The sequence below is a fragment of the Electrona antarctica genome, assembly GCF_951216825.1.
Source record: "Electrona antarctica genome assembly, chromosome: 18".
In the NCBI taxonomy this organism is placed as follows: Eukaryota; Metazoa; Chordata; class Actinopteri; order Myctophiformes; family Myctophidae; genus Electrona; species Electrona antarctica.
Window position 1 is genome coordinate 11,538,683 of NC_136799.1, and position 13,168 is coordinate 11,551,850.

Here is a 13,168-nt window from a genome sequence, read left to right on the forward strand (position 1 = left end):
TCCTCCCTCTCTCTCTCTCTCTCTCTCTCTCTCTCTCTCGCCTTGGACCTTGGATCGTAAAAAAAAAAACGGAGGCGTCATTCAGGACCAACCCGCGGCACAAAAAAGCGCACGACTAAAGGTTTCTAGCGGATGCGACGCGTGTCCGTACGCTCGCAGGTTCTGAGGGACACACTCACCCCCCCCACCCCCCACCCCCCCGAATAATAAATAAAACACCACAAGTGATGAGCCGTTAATGTGTCACACACACACACACACACACACACACACACACACACACACACACACACACACACACACACACACACACACACACACACACACACACACACACACACACACACACACACACACACACACACACACACACACACACACACACACACACACTAGAGTCAACACAGAGGAAAGCGAGGCACATTCGCGGGGTCACGGCCCGGAGGTGAGGCTAATTATAGGGACAAGCTCCGGGCCGCTCAGGGTCAAAGATGAGGTGGCCGCCGGTTCAAGGCGGCGGGACGGCCAGGAGGACCCACCCTGTAGATGTAGTCCAGCAGCGGGGCCCTGTGGGACGGGGGGTCGTCCACCGGCATGGTGATTGGCTCCAGGAGCAGGCTGAGGGGTACGGCCATGCACCAGTCCAACAGACACAGCAGCAGGGACACGATCAGCTGCAGAGAGAAGGAGAACACACACACGCACGCACGCGCACACACACACACACACACACACACACACACACACACACACACACACACACACAGTCAGTCCACCTGAAGGTCACGTTCCGTACTTTTTTCCTAAGAGGGACATTTGTCTTGGGCACAGAGCTTCATATGGTTAAAATAAAAAAAAGAGATGGAAGCAGACAATAAAAAAGGAAGAGCTGTCAAAAGAGAAAGAAAAATAAACTTTCTTGAAAACTTTAAGTCAAAGACCCCCTCAAATAAATATGTATTTGGACACTGACAAAGCATTCTGTGCCAGGAACCCCCATACAAGATTTGTGTTGTCTCTCAGGCCACGTCTCAAAACTATTCACATTTTCTTAAAATTCTTTGAAAATAGCAGATCTACAAGAATGGTTAAGTGGTTCAACTGATTTCGATGCTATATTAACTCCCGAAGGACCCTGGACCCCACTTTAACACGTTGGGACCGTATGACAGGTATACTCGTCCTGAGTAATTCATTTTGCGCCATGCGCTGGGTACGCATGACGAGCAGGCTCGTCTTAAGGCGTTTAATATCGCTAGAACATTGCCTCGCTGTGTTTCATTTTTTTAACCGCTCCGGTTGCTATGCACCGTTGCTATAGGGCCTCTGTTTTAGGCAGACGCTATCATCGCTATGCTTTAGCATCTAAGATGGAAGCCAAAAATGGAAGCGCATCATAGTGGAATGGCCAGAAATCCCCGCCACTGAAGCACCATACCACCTTCGTCCAGCAGGTGGCACTCAATGTGTTAAGAATCAATGCTCTCCTTACCTTTTTATCTGCTTCCACAGACGAGTGCTCTGCGCTCGGCAACAGGAAGGAGATGGTGGCGACAAAGATCTGCGTATGAAACAAGTAGAACACCCGGTGAGTGGGAGGCTGTCACTTGACGACAAGAAATCATCTTCAAGCTATCGACGCGTCGTCGACACATTGTTAGCTTGACTAACTAACGGCTGTTACAGTAGTTGTGTTCTAGCTAGTTCTATCTAGCTTATATAAATATCAGCGAGTTTTCAACAAATCGTCGTCATGATCATTTATTATTGCTGTTGACAGGAGTTTCACATTTCTGCTTGGTGGAATCTCCACATGGCCTTGTTGGATGTTGGAGATTTGAGTGTGTGCGTTGTGTGTTAAATTTGACAGCACATTTTGATTTAGTTTAGTCATAGTCTTTTGAATAACATTTCATTCAGTTTTAGTCATATTTAACTGAAAAGTTGTAGTCTTTTAGTCAACCAAATCTACAGTCGATTTTGTTGACAAAAATGGATATTGGCAGGCTTTGATGGTGTCGTAATGGCTGGTTTTACACTTGGTTCAATGCTGAAAATAGCAGATCGGCATAATTTGGCTATTTTCAAAGCGCAACACTTCAGCGCAACTAAACATAAAATGACTTGTACTGGATCTCTTCTCCACTGGTCCCTCCCCAACATTTTAGTCTACTTTTTATTTGTTGACTATATTTAGTCTTAGTCATCATACCTTAGTTTTTATTTAGGTTTTGTCAGTGAAAAAAGCATTTTGTTGGTGTGTGTGTGTGTGTGTGTGTGTGTCTGTGTGTTACCTGGATGATCTTCTTGGGCAGGCTGGGCTCCAGCCTCTGAAGGTGTTCCCAGTGGGAAATGAGCAGCTGAAACAGGTCACAGGCCACCTGGGCCACCGCCTTGTTCCCAAACTAAAAAACCCCAAAAAGACACAGAGAGGAAGAGTTACCACCTTGTTCCCAAACAAACAAGAATTGATTCAAATCAATTAATTACCAGCTGATTACAATCTTCAGAATTGTGCTATTATCTGAAATGTATATATCTGTGTCTGTTTATGTGTGTGTGTGTGTGTGTGTAAACAACAACATGATCTGTCCAGGTGAGTGTAGCCTAGTACAAAATGGAGCCAAACATTGGTGACTATCAAGTCATTAGAGGAAATGGAGGTTATTTGGAATGTGTTGTCTGTAGCTTGATTTAACAGACCGAAAACAAATTAGAGGGAACATTGCCGCGGACCACCGCACCAACCTCCGCAGGGACCCCCCTTATATTCAATCAATTCAATTCAAGAATTGATTCAATATGAATAATAACCAGCAGCTTCCGTATAGATGTGTGTTTAATATAAGGGGGGTCCCTGCAGAGGTTGGTGCGGTGGGCCGCGGCAATGTTCCCTCTAATTTGTTTTTGGTCTGAGTAAACACTCAAACCTCCTGAGCAGACATCAGCAACTGCTGAGCAAACATACATCACCTTGACACCAACTAGCCCAACATGAGAGAATGCGAAGTGAGCGCCCCACACTTCACACAGGTGTGTTTTTTTTTTTTTTTGCCAAATGGATTTTGGGAGTGAATCAATGAATAGTTAGATAAGGCAACAAGTTACAACAATTGTTTTGGTAATATCAAGGTGGTAGGCTAGCAATTTTAGGAGCCTTTTCAGGCTGTGACCCGCCAAAGTAATCATATTTGAACTGGGGACCCCCCCACCCAGACAAGCAACAGAATGGTTCCACAGATAAATGTTGTGAAATAGCAGATGTCCAAGGTCGTTGTGAACTTGTGGATTGGCTATTTGCACAATTGTTGCCTCTGTCTTATATAATAATAGGGCTGTCAATCGATTCAAATATGTAATCGTGATTAATCACATGATTGTCCATAGTTAATCGCAAATTAATCGCATATTTTTATCCGTTCTAAATATACCTTAAATCAGTGGTTGTCAAGATTTGTCATATCAAGGCCCATTATTTATTCTGCATTTGAGCCACGGACCACCATTTGATGACATTTAGCCTTCCAGACCCAAACTAAAGAACTGTATTGATGTTGGTACCATTAGGAGAGATAACAGGCCAATGTTGATCAAATTAAGTTGGCTACATTCTCAAATTGTGTAGAAGTAATGCAGATGTTTAAATTTTTCAACTGTTGAGTGTGAAATTGAACCAAAAGGACCCACTTGGTTTAATTGTACTCGCAAGAGTTAAAGATCTCTAAGGGTTCATTTGGTTACCAAGTCTCCATCATGTAGCTGGGGACCACCTGGTGGTCCCCAGACCACAGGTTCAGAACCACTGCTTTAGTGCTTTTCAAAATACTCTTATCAACATGGGAGAATGTTTTTTTTGTTGCAAATGCCATGGAAGAGGGCAGAAATTCTCAAAGCATAAACTCCACACACACGCTGCGCGATACGAGACCCCTCCGCTCCGCCTGCCTCTCTCTCCTGCAAGCCATAGCTGCAAGCACGCACACACACAGGCTGTCAACATTAGCTTTAGCAGGCATTAGCATGGTGCAAAAGTAACTGCTGTGTTTGTCTCCCGAAACTGTTCAGTTCAGCCTGCATGAACAGCGCTCGAGCGCTCGGTTTCTGCCACCTCAATGTCGTAACTCTTCTATGAGTTGGCTCTGGGTCAAACCACCGCGCTGGGAAATGGCTGTGAATGTGCGTGGCAATGGAATTGGCCAATGCGAATTCTATAATCGTAATACTTTGGCACAAACCAACTATTGGCGAAGAACAATATTGATGTAACTAAGAGTTTCGATGAGTTAGCTATATTTTATATACAGAGATTTAGAAGGAATAAGCAAAATCGTGAGGCGACAATTCCTCCTCCTCCTCCGCTGTTTCTCTTTCTCTTTCTCTTCTCCTGAGGAGAGATCACAGTGGGCGGTGGCTTCCAGGCGTGTGTGTGTGTGTGTGTGTGTGTGTGTGTGTGTGCGTGTGTGTCTGAGCCAATGGCGCGAGGGGAGGCAGTGTTGCCAGGTCCGCGAATTATAAGCGAGTTGGAGTGTGTGTAAGTAGTGTGTTGAAAGGTGTTTTTTGTGGGCTTTTGAAATATGCAGACTTGGCAACACTCAGCAAGAAGTACTCGGCAGTATGGTTGCCAGTGTTGCCAACTGTCGTGACAGAAATAAGCTAAGCAGCCTCCACGTTAGGCTGGAAATATGCAGGCAGGAAATATGCAGACTTGGCAACACTCAGCAAGAAGTACTCGGCAGTATGGTTGCCAGTGTTGCCAACTGTCGTGACAGAAATAAGCGAAGCAGCCTCCACGTTAGGCTGGATGGAAATATATGCAGACTTGGCTGGAAATATGCAGACTTGGCAACACTCAGCAGAATGATCTACGGTCGACTACCAGTGTTGCAAACGACTACCAGTGTTGCAAACGACTACCAGTGTTGCAAGTTTCCCATGCTAATATAGACCAGCCCGATTCTTCGAATCAGCTGGTAAAAACCCCCCAAAAAGACACAGAGAGGAAGAGTTACCACCTTGTTCCCAAACAAAAAAACCCCCAAAAAGACACAGAGAGGAACAGTTACCAGCTTGTTCCCAAACTAAAAAAACCCCAAAAAGACACAGAGAGGAACAGTTACCACCTTGTTCCCAAACTAACCCCCCACCCCCAAAAGACACAGAGAGGAACACCCCAAGCAAAGACGCAGAGAGGGAATGGTTCAGAACAACACACATCACACAAGAATTAGAGATGTTCCCAAACCGATACTGCGGCCTAAAATGCTGGTATCCGTGCACCCTGGGCAAGACCTACGCTGTAGAGGCTATCATTTGTTTGGGCGGAAGTTGCGGGATTTTAGCGGGAGTATCGCCCAAGGAAATTACATTGATGCTTTACAAATCACTTTACATTCTCCGCGAATGAAAAAAGTGTTGTGATTGGTCGGGAAAATATCGTATCCGGGGGAAATACATCCGACAGATGTTCCGGGGGATACATCCGCCGATAGCTTCTCTGCCTTACGTTGTGACCAGGCTTTTCTTTTCGCAGATAAGTAAGCCTGGGACCGAGGCTAGTATCCATGAGTATGCCAGTCTTTGCTATTCCACATAATTTAATGCACGATGAGATTTCATTTAAAGTAATACTTGCACTACTGTATTATATCAAGGTCCTTGCAAACTTTTCACCCTTTTTCAAAAAACAAAAAGAAAACCTTACTGCCTTTGCTGTACTATTCACATTATTATTTTACTAACTTGGAGTTGCACTTTAACTATTATTACTGTAACACATCTACTGCTAAATTAATGGATTTTTCCTAGACCAGTGGTTAAAAAACCACCCCCATGACTCTGAGGGTTTACAAACGGATGCATTTGGTTCCATTTGTACACTCTCAGAGTTAGACGTTACAGACGTTTGGAACTCCCTCAAGGAACCCCAAGGGGTCCCTGGATCCCACCTTGAGAACCACTGTCTAGACAAACAATGGTATCGGATCGGTACTCTGTATCGACCGATATGCAAGTTATGGGTATGGAAATTGGTATTGGGAAGGAAATAAATCACACCTGTGTGAAGTGAGGGGCACTCTTATGATCATACATCATCATACATAATCTCATTCTGGCCAAAATAGCCGATTTGCTCGTCTACATATGACGAAAATGTTCCTTTCATTGTCAATGGCATTTGATGTTTGTGTTTCCACAAAAAGTTGTTCAGACACATATGCCGTTGTGCAACACAGGTAGCCTAACACAGAGAGTATAGGAACATGATATGGGAGAAATGAACTCCTTACAGGCTGCCGAGAGCGTCAGCATTCTGTTCACTTGTGCATAATAAGCATAATTTCGATTCCACTTCAATCATGGCCTATTTTGTTTTTTTTCTTTTCGCCTCCAGGTACTGACTCATTGCCAGAAAGGATTTGAGTTGCTGACAATTTTCTTTCAAATGTAGGATTTCTTAACCCATTCTGGGCGGGCACCCATTTTGGTGTTAGCATTATGTTATGCTTTAGCTATTGAAAAATAGCAGATCTACAAGCTCATAGCGCGCCACCGAGTGGCGCGCTACGAGCTTGTAGGTCTGCTATTTTTGAAAAATCGAAGAAAGACTAACATAGAAACATAGCTTTTTCAGAAAACTGTCAGGATGTAGAAGACATTTTTAGAATCTGATCTCAGGTCAAAATGGGTTAAGTGATTTGAAATTCTTTGCGCAGAACTAGAATTTGCCCATTTCTTGGGTCCTGAAAGGCTCTCAACGTGTAACAAGGCCAGACAATGTGAGGGAGTGGGAGAGATGGACGGACACACAGAGAAGGAAGGGGCTCTGGGAGTTCAGCACCTGCTTTTAGAGAAGACCCCCCCCCCCCCCCCCCCCCCCCCCACACACACACACACACACACACACACACACACACACACACACACACACACACACACACACACACACACACACACACACACACACACACACACACACACACACACACACACACACACACACACACACACACACACCCACCCACCCTGTATTTTTGGGGCTGGTCGAGGCTGTGTGTCAAGTTGTGCAGTGGAGTGATTACTGCTCCATTAGAGAGAGAGAGAGAGAGAGAGAGAGAGAGAGAGAGAGGGGGGAGGGGGGGCGGGGTAGGAGGCGGAGGAGCTGGAAGCCGGGGAGATGTGGCTGCTTAAATTGGCCCACATCAACTGAGAGCGTGTAGCCAGGAAATTACAGCACCACCAAAGCCTTTTCTACCAAAAATTAAAAGACCCCCACCCCCCCCCCCCCCCCCCGCCCAAACAAAAAAGGTCTCAGTCACCACTGGATGTCAGAGCATTCCCTTCACTCACAACATACGGGGAAAAAAACAAAAACAAATACACACACATTGCGTCCCCAAGGTCTCTCTCTCTCCCTTTCTCTCTCCTCACTTTTACCCGGACTGAAATTGTTCTGCAGGGCATTTATGTAATCAACTATCATTTTGGCTGATGTAAACTGGAGCTTCTACACTATACTGTATGCCTCTGACTGCTGGTAAAAAACAAAATAGGCCCTGGGAGAGAAACCCAGGATGCCAACGAGAATGCTATGTACATTTACAGAACAGTTGACATCTCTGCCCCCCCCCCCCCCCCCCCCCCCACAGCCCCCGGGCCTGGCGGAGATAAATGGTAAAGGTGCTGACTGACCTTTAGAGTCACTCCCAGGATGTTGATGGCGTCTTTGACCAGGTGATGGACGTTGTCCTGCATCAGCTCCTCACACACCCACAGGCCCAGGCTGCACACCGCTATGCACCTGAAACACACGGCTGAGGTCAGGCCCAGGCTGCACTTCAGTCCCGTTCCCTTTGAGGTCAGGCCCAGGCTGCACTTCAGTCCCGTCCCCTTTGAGGTCAGGCCCAGGCTGCACTTCAGTCCCGTCCCCTTTGAGGTCAGGCCCAAGCTGCACTTCAGTCCCGTCCCCTTTGAGGTCAGGCCCAGGCTGCACTTCAGTCCCGTCCCCTTTGAGGTCAGGCCCAGGCTGCACTTCAGTCCCGTCCCCTTTGAGGTCAGGCCCAGGCTGCACTTCAGTCCCGTCCCCTTTCAAACACACGTCTGAGGTCAGGCCCAGGCTGCACTTCAGTCCCGTCCCCTTTGAGGTCAGGCCCAGGCTGCACTTCAGTCCCGTCGCCTTTGAGGTCAGGCCCAGGCTGCACTTCAGTCCCGTCGCCTTTGAGGTCAGGCCCAGGCTGCGGTTCAGTCCCGTCCCCTTTGAGGTCAGGCCCAGGCTGCGGTTCAGTCCCGTCCCCTTTCAAACACACGGCTGAGGTCAGGCCCAGGCTGCACTTCAGTCCCGTCCCCTTTCAGAACGACCAGGGCACCAGGTCACCATTCACCATTCATTCTTCCCATAGACATTTCAAAAAAGGATGTGTCTATGCCTGGGTCCCACCACCAACATGTCATGCTGCTTGTACTAGTGTATGAAGTAAGAGACTAATGAAAGCCTTCTTGAGACAGACAGACAGACACACAGTCTCACCTGGCTAATTCACAGTGTTCGTTCCTGGCTGTCATCAGCAGGATGCTGACCAGGTATTCCTGCAGAGGTCAACACAGAGCGTCAATATTAGACCAACATCACAACACGTGAACACAGAGACTCCATTTGGTTTCATTTTATGCTCTCAAGAGTTACATTATTGTTAAACATCTGAATCAGTAAACTAATTTACAAGAATCTACACAATTAGATTATGTTATCTCTGTTATCTCTCCTAATGGTACCACATGAATACAGCATGGAATTGAGGACGAAATCTTATCTGACAAAAACAATGTTTTTCTCATTAATGGTGGTCCGTCCGTGGCTCAAATGCTGAATAAATAATGGACCTTAATCCATTTTTTGACAGCTCCCGTTGCTGCTAGGCAACACCTTGTTCAAAGCTCCCGGACATGCTTTGCGGATGCGCAAAGCCACTCATTTCCTTGTTTACGGGCCGACAGATCTAGCCATTATCTCTGAATCTACGGCGCGGTCCATGGTTTTGATCAGAACGCCAATGTTCTGTACACATTTCTGACTTAACCAAGCATCTCGTTTGGAATATTAACGTTTCTAAAGAAAGATCAGACTTGACGTGCACGGACATATTGATGACCCCTGATTGGCTCTGTACCTTGATGTCCTCGTTGCTCATGACGATGTCATCAGGCACCTGCTGCAGCAGTGGAATGTGAAGGTAGAGGTTGGGAAAACACACCATGGAGCCCAGGATGGTCTGTGCCTCCACTCTGGGAGCCTGGGCCAACACACGCACGCACACACACACGCAGGCACACAGGCACGCAGGCACGCACACACGCACGCACGCAGGCAGGCACACAGAGGACAAAAACAACAACGTGATATCATTAATGCACTAAATGGCACATGAAAACATCCCGCTTCCAGGAAAATCACATGAGCTCACCGTGGCAGGAAAGCACCACTCGCACACATTCCCCGTATCTACCGAAAGGGATTGTGTTGATTCCACCGCATGAAGTGTTCCGAGGGCAGCGGGCGGGTCCATCGATTATTTTACGAGGTCGTTTTGGATTAACCCAATAATCAAGAGGCACTTTGAGGCCGATTTTTAAATCATCTTAAAATCATCCTAGCCTAAATTTTCTGGATTTCTGTCTCTGTTGGCTGGAAACCTCATATGTCCAAAAATGTTACTTTTCAGCAGTGTTGATTTTGACAGCAAATCTTGATTTTTGTTGTGTGTGTGTGTGTTGTGTTGTGTGTATGTGTGTGTGTGTGGTTGTGTGTGTTGTTGTGTGTGTGTGTGTTGTTGCGTGTACCTCCAGGGACTCGGTGCTCAGCACGCGGCCTGCAGCAGTGATGAAGTCTCCCAGCAGCATGCTGAAGCCTGGCAGACCCAGGAAGAAGAACCGCGGAGAGCAGGAGCGGACGACCGTGTTCAGAATGTCCTGGAGGACACACACGCGCACACACACACACACACACGCACACGCACACAGATTTATTTAATGTCACATATGAGATATACTACAAGGACACAAATATTTACACGGTGCTGGAGGAGAAAAAAAAGTACAGTCCGAAATGTCCTGGACAAATTATACCCACAGACCATTCAAGGCTACAAGTAACAGTGTCTTCGCCATATTTGGTGGCTATCGATGGTAGGAAGGGATTGCACATCATTTTGCAAGATGTTTGGCTGCACAGTGCACACACACACACGCGACAAGCAAAGACAAACAACATCATAAACACATATTTACACATTCACAACAGGCATTCCTGCCTTCTTCACAAAAACACACCTTTATGGTCGCGCGCACACACACACACACACACACACACACACACACACACACACACACACACACACACACACACACACACACACACACACACACACACACACACACACACACACACACACACACACACACACACACACACACACACACACACACACACACACGAGTGGAACAAAGCCAATTCTATCACTTTTGTTAATTGGATGACAACGTGCTTTCATATTCTTTCAACAAGAAATGCATAATGTTGCCAAAGAGCAAATTAGCGTCGACCAGGAAACCGCACAAGAATAAATGAAACGCACTTAACGTAAATCCTCCATAAGGAACCTCTCCATTCCTGAGAGTTATATTTTGATTTGTGACATTTCTATGCTTTTCATTTCCAGTTAGGTCATGGTAGAGAGACCATGGTAGAGAGACATAAACCCAAGGGCAAAGAGAGAGAGAGAGCGAGAGAGAGAGACACACAGAGAGAGAGCGAGAGAGACACACAGAGAGAGAGCGAGAGAGAGAGAGAGACAGAGAGGGGGGTAGGAGGCGGAGGTGGAGGAGCTGGAAGCCGGGGAGATGTGGCTGCTTTAATTGTAGAGACATGCGAGGCGGTAGTGGCTCAATAGGTATAGCGTCTGCTTGGGAAAATGGGAAGGTTCCCGGATCAATCCCGTGTCAACGGGTTACTGTCAGCAAGTATTAAGTAACGGGACGCGTGTGACGCGGGTCAAAAAACGAACTGGGGCAATTTTAAAGCAGTCACCGAACGCAGCGCAACGCAACGCATCGTAGGCAGTGGAGCCACCCTTCATTGATTAAAAAGGGAACATTCCCTGACGGTGACGGAGATGCAACGCTGACGCGTCCAGTGGAGCCCCGGCGTAAGTGTCCTTCCTCGAGCAAGACGTGTAACCCCCTAACTGCTGCCGATAAGCAGGCCGGTGCCTCGTATGGTTTCTTCCGCCATTGGTGTGTGAATGAGGGCATGAGTGGGTGAATGTAATGCACATGATGCACTTTTTTCTTTTATAAGACAAAGGTCGGTTTCGAACCCGAGCACTAAGAAGGAGCATAATGGTCTGAGCCACCAATGTCATTTTGACCTCAGCCTCGACTCTGTGACCTGAAGTAATCTCTTCGGGGCAGCCTACTGCCAACTCCTCACACCTAGGACTCACCTAAGCCATTCTCATTGTGCTAGGGTGGGATGGCGCAGGGCAGAGGACAGAGTACAGGAACTAGCAATGTTTTGCACCTGTTCAAAGAGTGAGTAACACCCACAGTGTTACTCAGAGGAAGCTCCACTGATCTCGTTCCCTCCACAGATTCAACACAAACATGGGGATTAATTTTCTACTATTATGCCACTAAAATGAGGAATAACCCTACCACCAGCCATCACAAAGTGTGACTCTCTATACCCTCCTTGAAAACTGCCATGAAAGAGCACGTCTGCAAGTGGACCTAGACAAGTCTTCTAGCATGCCAAAATAAATGGCCCTGCACTGCTTTTCTGTAAATATACTGTTACTGCTCTGAATATTGATAATTTCTTGTATATATTGCATGTCTTCTCTTGTGGGGGTCTCCGGCACAAAACAGAAGGCATTTTAAAAAGGGACAATTCACGCTTTTTGCAAAAACATATATGTTATGTTAATGACGTTTAGAAGATTTAGAACACTTTCCTGGGGTCTTTATGTGTGTAATATGTGGTTTTAGATATTTTTGATTTTAGCAGTGAGCCAAGTGTCTCTGATGTCATGGACACTGGGCTCACTTACTTCCTGGACTACAATTCCCATAAAGCTTTGGTGCACTGCTCCTCCTTGTGGATAGGGGGAGGGCTGTCTTGTCTTCATTTCTGACTTAACCTAGCGTCTCGTTTCGTTTGGAATATAAACGCTTCTAGAGAGACTTTAGATGTGACAGACAGCGCAAGGTAGTAACCAGAAGATTATGCCTCCCGGTGTTGGGGGGGTAATGGAAGGCGGGGCTTCTCAGAGTAAAATCTGCCTAATCTGCTTGACACTAGTGCCTTTATTATGAAAGATTCCGCGACTAAAGAAGTGTTAATGGTTTAAGGGGAGAGAAACACTGGTAAATGACCACCAAAGCAGGACAAGCAAATTAAACACACCAACAACAGATAGACTAAACATAGCCGTGTGTGGAAGAGAGCGAAGCACTCAATGGGTCCACATCTCGCTTAAAGACAGGACAAAAATACAGCGAGGAAAATAGGCAGCAGATGGAATGATCACAAACAACACAGGGAACAAAAGACTCTGAAGAGTCTCTCGCTCTCACACACACACACACACGCACGCGCACGGGCACGCGCATACACCTGTAATTAAAGCCAGCGTCTAGGTATTGTTTTGTTGAGCTACTCTAACTCGGCAGCAGATGGTTGTCTCCTTCATCGCTGCCATATGTTGTGTTGTTGTAGTGGAGCAACGTGGAGTCCATCTCACCGGGTCTGTATAGTGTAATTCCATGCTGGTGGTAACACGCCAGTTCACTGCAAGAGCATGTCTTAATAATGTCGCGTAATTTCCCAAACAATGGGCCGGGAACCCCTGTTTTTATTGGTCACAACTTTTTTTTTTTTTTTTTTAACGTAATTTCAAAACATACAAAAATACAAAAAACAAAAACAAAAACAGACAGACATCTAAACCATTAATAATAATTAAAAAATAAAATACGTTTAATAAGTAGATGTACAAGCTCGCGACGCATCGCATCACGGCGGGTTGTGAGCTTGTAGATCGGCTATTTTCACTAGTTTTGAGAGAGCAACTTTCTCTTTTCGCCGTCGAGCTAAAACGTTTGGGAGACAGCGATG

At 46.3% G+C, this 13,168-nt stretch overlaps 1 protein-coding gene across 5 annotated transcripts in view; it reads right to left on the bottom strand.

Annotated features, from left to right (window-relative positions):
* Nucleotides 1-13,168, bottom strand: part of ralgapa2 (Ral GTPase activating protein catalytic subunit alpha 2) — a 233,553-nt gene that overhangs the window by 98,581 nt on the left and 121,804 nt on the right. For all 5 annotated transcript variants that reach the window (XM_079527212.1, XM_079527209.1, XM_079527208.1 and 2 more), the window contains 7 exons: nt 9,835-9,963; nt 9,165-9,287; nt 8,525-8,583; nt 7,690-7,798; nt 2,295-2,405; nt 1,493-1,561; nt 540-674 (listed from right to left, as the gene is read on the bottom strand). In XM_079527212.1, coding sequence (XP_079383338.1) covers nt 540-674; nt 1,493-1,561; nt 2,295-2,405; nt 7,690-7,798; nt 8,525-8,583; nt 9,165-9,287; nt 9,835-9,963 — 735 coding nt within the window. The remainder of the gene's footprint in view (nt 1-539; nt 675-1,492; nt 1,562-2,294; nt 2,406-7,689; nt 7,799-8,524; nt 8,584-9,164; nt 9,288-9,834; nt 9,964-13,168) is intronic.